General features: G+C 39.7%; 1 protein-coding gene across 1 annotated transcript; it reads left to right on the top strand.

Moving 5' to 3' along the window:
• The first annotated feature begins 4307 nt into the window (after positions 1-4307).
• Positions 4308-6407, top strand: LOC125300207. Its single transcript, XM_048251918.1, has 5 exons — positions 4308-4521; positions 4940-5031; positions 5240-5434; positions 5519-5595; positions 6032-6407. Exons 1-5 carry the CDS (start codon positions 4365-4367, stop codon positions 6405-6407), a joined length of 897 nt encoding a protein of 298 aa, XP_048107875.1. The 5' UTR covers positions 4308-4364.
• Positions 6408-7213: the final 806 nt, after the last annotated feature.

Genomic DNA, 7213 nt, shown 5'->3' with positions numbered 1-7213 from the left:
GCCGGCATTAATTGATCTGTACATTTAATCTACTAATAAAAACAATACAAATTAATTAACTAATAATGCCGCACTCCTTACCTTAAGAGTCGCTTTACAGTTCGCACTGACACACCTAACATGTCAGCAATCTGGCGTATTTTAAAATTAAATGTTAGCAAAAACACCAGCTGTTCCTGGGTGACATGGAACCTTGGACGTCCCACCCGTCCCCTGACTTGTGGGGTGCGGTATCCATGGTCACCTAACATTAAAGCAATGAAATATGAACAATAATGAAAGTTTATTATTAGCCTGCTTAGTTGTAGTTATTCAGGATTTCTCAACCCTGCTCCAAGAGATACATTGCCATGCACATCTAACAGTGGAATAAAGACTAATGTGACCAACCTTGCTGAACTGTGAAAGTTTCCATTTCTTTTAAGAAATCAGCAATCACACTGAGCATTTCATCAGCTAGGTCTGGCTCAATGAGTCTTCCTCTGGCCCACTGAACGCTCCTCATCATCGCATCCATTCTGAAAAGTAAAAGGAGGTTTGACTCATAGGCCTCAAAATCAAGCTTCTGGCCATATCAGTCCCCTGAACAAGAAAAGAATTTTGCAAGTTGCTCATTGTTAGGTACCAGGGGTGTGGGTATCAGCACACCTCTATGTCCACTGTCACGTTATGGGCCCCTTCCCATCACAATTTGAAGTTACATTTATGTTGTCAATCACGGATACGCAATTTTTTTTCTCACAGTATAACATGTTTTTAATTAGGAATTGTCAGCTATTTATACCACTCAGATGTCCTATAACTATTAGTCATGGTGACCTTAGTTTTTGCATTGTGTTTACGTTCAGATGTTACAACATAGCCTACAATATGAGTTAGAAAAAAAAAAAAATACCTGCAACTTATTACATTTCTTTATTTATTGTCCGTTTTTACAAAGGAACAAGGCCTGCTGGGAATGGGGAAAATGTGTTTATCCCAAATGATCTTACTTCCTGTCATTCGTGATAACATCAGAGAATGTCTAATACGTTGTGAGTCTACTTCTGGATGTGTTGTAGCTTAGTTATAATAATCAGCAATGCAATCAGCCATTAGTAAGCATAAAAGTGGCACACATCAGAAACGATAGATGAGAACAGGAGGAGACTAAATCCAAATGATTTTTTTTTAAAACACCTCGAATGTTGCTGCTAGCAATACTGACGTTAGTCCTAGGCTAGCATGGGACAACAACGATTGAGTGGATAAGCCCAGAGCCATATAAAGGTAGAGTTGCGACAACTCCATTGACGCTAATGTTCCATTTTTTTCAACAATGGCGGCTAATGGAAGCCTCAAATAGTTCCCGAAAGTTAGCAGTGCAGTTACAGACTGTTTGTAGCCAACATTTCAGACTCAGATTTACATTATTGGCTCATCCGAATAATAATATTAACAGTAACAATAGTAATAGTAGTAAAGTAATAGTATTAATAACCTTATTATAATAATAAACTATTATGTATCGACTTTGACAGCTTTTCTGCTGCTCAGTTTTTATCAGTTCCTTATCAAATAAATTAAAAGAGGCTAAAGCCCAATAAATGTGCCACACATAATAACCTAATATAAGATAAACCTTGCCTATACCATTTCAATTAGGCAGCACTAGGCAACACCACGAACGAGCTGTCATTAAGTTTTTGCGTTTGTAGCCTACAACTTTTATGACGTGACGTGTCTTGGGAATTTAGCTTTAGCTGGTACCATCATGTCAACATAGTTGTAACGTTATGCACAATGCTCATCTAGGCTATGGATTTAAGTGGTTTAATTTTAAAAAGGGCAGCAAAAGTGGGATAAAGTGCAACTGCTTCCCCAAAACAATTCCTCCATAACTGTGGATTTAATCGTTATGTGGATAACTTTCAGTGGACTAAACACATAAAAGGTAAGATTTTGTTATCACAAAGCTAGCTGGTTCGTTAAATATGGCGAAGCATATTTACAGCCAACTTTGTACTTGCAGCAGTGAAACTGAGTTTGTTGTTAACATTGTTGGTAACGTAAACGTTTCTTCAGTTAGGAGCAGGACTGTTTTTTTTATTTTGCATTCATTTTCATTGGCAAAAGCTAGCCTAATATGCATGAGAGAACCTAGATTTGAGGGAGCTGCAGCTGTTAGCATCAGCACGGTCATATTAACACAGCAGGGCACACTAGCCCAGTGATGGCTAGCCCAGTGATGAAGGATCGTGTAAAATCCCCATCCCCAGAAAGTTTCAAACCAAGCTTGCGCTGATGATGCATGATCACTGATCAAATTGCTATTTTCTGACACGATGCACACCATTCCCAGGTGCTCACCTGTCTGAATCTCAAGCTCTTAATGCTGTTCACAGCACGGTGAATGACAAACGATGACAAAAAGCTGTTCATGTTTATGAGTTCATAGCCTGGTAATTTATCGAAGGACTTACATGTCACGTTTTATATTTTATTATGATCGCTCGCATTACCATGGGGTTACTAAATAGATAGGCCTAATGCTACGGTTAACTTAGAATGCCCACCATTACACTGGAGAAGTTAAAAAACGTTTAAACTTTTTTTTATTCTCCCGCGACGATAGGCTAGGCTTGGCTAGGGAATTCGCTCATTAGCTCAGATCAGTGACTACCAGAGGAAACGCGGGGTAGAAAACTCAAACAAGTAATGTTAGACTAGCTGTGTTACAGTTGCTCGTTGAAAAATCAAAATTCACAGGAGCTCCATGCGCTTTTGTAGGCTACACGCAGTCTCAAAAACACTGTTTACAGCTTTTCGAGTCACTGTACGAGGTCATTTATTTTATATAGCGATAATTTAGATACACTTATGGGGTGGGTGCAATTGCGTTTTCTAAAGAATCTCCCGTCTTGATTTTGTACAGAAATTAATATTAAGTGACACGTAAAAGGGCGGAAAAAAGGTCACCTTATATAGCAGGCTAAGAACTAAGGTCTGGAATTTAATATTGTTGTAATGGTAGGATAACTACATAGTTTACACAATAATTACACTGTGTTATATTGTATATCAATGCATTTATTGACTGTCATTACCCCAAATCGTGGCTCTGTCTAACAGTAGCCTATTAACGTTTTTCATGTGACGTATTCTAGGTTCTATAGCTTTGTTTACATCCAGCTGGTAGGCAAGGGACAAGTTGAACCCATTGAACATCGTTGTCTGCAGCTGCCTCTCAGTAGGCTACATCTCTGTATTTCAGCAATGTCAACATTTCAGGCATCAATAAGGGTGATGAAACGTTATCCCATTGTTCAATATTTTATAGCCTGTCACAGGAACGTTGTTTCGCTAAAATCGCCCTGATTTGGTGCATTGATCTGTATCAATAACGTTATGGGAGAACCTGCATGTAGCCTAATGGTAGCCTAACTTTTTTTCTCTGTTCAAAACTTGGTTTACACGAAGACGATAGACTTTCTTAGAAGCTGTGAAATTTGACCAGAAAGGAACATGTCTTCCTTCTGAAAGCTGACACAAAATCTTACATGACTGAAGCAGTAGCCTAGGTTCAACAGTGGTGTTTGGGGTTGCTGTGTTAAGTTGTTGTGTGTGATCGCTAAACAATTAGGATCAAATCAGTTTATTTTGACATACGGGAGTTAGCCTAAGTGACCTGTAACGTTAGCCTATAGCACATAAGCCTATTCTGTTTTCATTTATTAGCATTTGTTGTGATAATATAATCAAATGACACTCATGATAACTTGAAATAGAAGGACAGAAGATAGGTGATTGATGTCCACAAGCACGAATTTCACGAGACAAATTAGAACAAACTGTTCCGGTAAAAATAATCTTGCCATGTTTAAAATGCTGCACTTTTCAGCATCTCTGGCAATTCATTTTAGGATGACTGTAGATAGTTGTATTTTAGCCTACGTCTTCGTAGACAGTAGGCTACACCATTAGGCTATCTTGAGAATAAAAGACTTCACAGCTGCTAACGATCATCCTCCACAACCACGAGGATAGGTAGGCTAAACGGTCGTTCGTCGCCTTTTTGCTTCTTATTGTAAAACCAACTGTTAGGGCCTACACAAGTGGTCGGCATCCTGGTCAATATTTGATATTAATATTTCAATTTTGAAGCTATTTGTAACTATGTGCAGCCTATGCAACCCGACTGTTGTAGACTTGCCTACCACTCTCTGCAGTGCCTTGCCTACCATTCTTGCCTACCACTCTAGTTGTAAACAAACGGTCACATGACATTATGACGTAGGTGCAAAACCTTAATGGGCTACTTGCACAATCAGTCACAATCGCTTCCGCGTTCTACTTTGTACTGCTCAGCTGTTTCCGGTGCTACGATGGCGACAGCTGTGTTTTACACCCGGTCTCTTCAAGAACTCCCAAAATTGAGTATGACAGATGTCCACCGCATCTGCAACATGTCGAAGGTCCCATCATTTAAAATGGACAAGGGTTTTAGGTTGTATGTGGGCACGTACATACACAACTATGAAGGTAAGAACATAATTTAAACTAACTGACTAACGTTAGTAAATGTTAGCGCTAGCTATAGCTTACTTCATACGTTAATAGATAGTCTAGTTAGAAGCTATAGCAATCGTTATTGTTTGTTTTTTTCGGTGTGGGTGTCATGATGAGTATGCTATCTGAGTAGCAATGTAGTAAACACGGTGTGCTTTATCTAGATTTAATTCACATTAGCTAATAGTGAGGTTAACTTTGACAGTGTTGTCTGTGAACCGTAATGTTATGTCTAACTAACGTTAACTCACGTGAGGTAGTTCAATCATGTAACGGCTGTTTAGCTTGCTGCTACTTGTAGGATGTGTTGACGTGAATGATGCATAGCTGTTGATACACAGGTTATCACCAATGACCCATAACGCTAACAACTTAATCTGTTATTTTATAGTGTCCAATAAAGACAGGATGACAGGGCAAGTTGGCGTCAGATCATTGTGCTACAGGTCTATGCTGAAGTCTGAGATGCCACATCGTTTAAGTGTAGGCAGGAGCTCCAGCTTTATTCATCCTAACCCTCCCCCATGTTGCCTAATGTTAATGTAATGATAGTTTTGTATGTAATCAACATTGAATAGGGTGAGAAAGTTTATGGTCTAAGCATTCAGCAGTTTAGGTTTTTGCATATGTTAAATAACACCACGGCTTTTTTTTAAAGCAGGCTGACTTCTTTCTTTCTCTTTCTTCTCAGATTACACTTGGTGATTCAACGCCAGTGGTAATGACACAGAAGACATGTTCCTGTGTGGCAGGCACTGCTTTATGCAGCCACATAGTGGCCCTGCTGTATCAAACGGCACACTATTCACAACTTGAAATACCAGTGGTACCCCCTGTTCATAGCTGCACAGAGTCAGAACAGCAATGGCACAAGCCAAGAACTATGGTAATTTTAAGGAGATTGAAGTTTTTTTTCATTGATCATTGCTTTGAAGTGATCCCACTCTCAGTAATTGTATTTGTCTGATAGGGTGTGAAGCCTGGACCCATCAACGCCATGGTCTTCACCAAGCCAGTACCAAAGCGAAGGGTACAGACTGGAGTAAGGTAATAAGAGATGATTTCCCCCCTAGGAAATAATCCCAGGTCCAGGCATAATTGATCACCACACCTGTAGATATATCTAAATCCCATGTGCCACACCCAGTGCGATACTCCTCCAAGTGGCTTAAATAAGTAATAGCTGAATAAGTCTTAATAAAAGGTAGATATAAATTGCTTGTACAATCAACATTGCTTGATGACATCGGATATTCGGCCAATTATGCTTATTGGTCCAATTCTTCATCAATGCGCTCATTAACTCCTTACCAATTTTCTGTGTGGTAAAGGGTAGTCTTTAAGTTTTCATCAACAACACCTTTATTGTCTGAATGTAATGTATAATGTAAATAGAATGTAATTTCATAAAGGAAGTTGTTGCCATTTTTTTCATTCGCTGTATTCCTCCCTTATTAACACAATGTATCTATATATTTTTTAGGAGTGGATTCTACAGAGGCCTGGTCGGTCCATTACCTGATCCCTGCATGTTCCGAATATCAGAAGCATACAGTCGCTTTAGCCTTGAGGATCAGCCACTTGTGACCACCATGAACATGAGGTCTGACCAGCCCCTTGTGGAAATTGGCATCGGGTTAGTGCAAAAGGGAAGTGTATTGTCCTATCAACAGCCTGCACAGAAGACCCGGTACATCACACATATTCATGACACACCACCAACACCACACTTGCTGCTGGATGGACATGATTGCACACCATCAGATTGTGCATTTGTATGTACCAAGGAGCAGCAGCTTCACCTAAACAGTTTGTCCATGTCCATGGAAATGGCAAACAAAATTGAAATAGCTACATGAGCTCCGAAAGCCGCGGGTGACCGCCTCTAGGTTTCGGGAGATCTGCCATGTCAAAGGCCAGAGCTCTGCTGAGTCGCTTGCAGACCGAATATTTAAGGGAACAAGACAAACGGCAGACATGAAGAGGGGGGCTGAGATGGAGTCAGAAGTGGCAGCTGAATATAGTAAGTTAGTCCATGTCAACTATGCACCCAGTGGTCTAGTTATTCATCCAACCACCCCCTGGCTTGCTGCTTCTCCAGATGGTGTTGTTTATGATCCAAACGCAAACCCCCAATTCGGCCTTGTTGAATTCAAATGCCCTAATGTCAAAAACTTTGTAGACTGCAAATACGTAAAAATGGAAAATGGTTCCCCAAAACTTAAAAAAGCCACGCCTATTACTGGCAAAGTACAAGGGCAACTGCTCCTCACAGGGATGCAGTGGTGCGATTTTGTTGTGTGGGCACAGGAGGACTATCTTGTGCAACGGATTTACATAGACACTGAGGTGCAAAAATCAATCAGAGAGAAAGCTGATTATTTCTTTTTCTATGTCTACATGCCACGATACCTACAAATGAAAAATGAGCTCTAAAAACATGATCAAAATATGACTTATTCAATCCAATACAAATCATCATCATCATAAAAAAGAAAAAAAAATAGACCAATATATTGTAATAGTTGTTCATTTTTACAAATCCAATGTATTATAACTGTTCATTTTTACAAATCTATACAAAGGGGCTTAATGACTGTTCATTTTTACAAATCTATACAAAGGAGCGCATGGCCGCTTACTGTATCCAGCTGCCACTTCTGAC

The sequence above is a fragment of the Alosa alosa genome, chromosome 9, assembly GCF_017589495.1.
Source record: "Alosa alosa isolate M-15738 ecotype Scorff River chromosome 9, AALO_Geno_1.1, whole genome shotgun sequence".
Classification (NCBI taxonomy): domain Eukaryota; kingdom Metazoa; phylum Chordata; class Actinopteri; order Clupeiformes; family Clupeidae; genus Alosa; species Alosa alosa.
The sequence above is the reverse complement of the archived record's forward strand: the minus strand, read 5'-3'. Positions and strand labels throughout refer to the sequence as shown.

Excerpts from the sequence above, each read along its gene's own strand:
- LOC125300207 (XM_048251918.1), top strand. The coding sequence starts at position 4,365 with ATGGCGACAGCTGTGTTTTACACCCGGTCTCTTCAAGAACTCCCAAAA. Across the intron at positions 5,032-5,239 it reads AGATGCCACATCGTTTAAGT|ATTACACTTGGTGATTCAAC; the intron begins GTAGGCAGGAGC and ends CTTTCTTCTCAG. Across the intron at positions 5,435-5,518 it reads GGCACAAGCCAAGAACTATG|GGTGTGAAGCCTGGACCCAT; the intron begins GTAATTTTAAGG and ends TTTGTCTGATAG.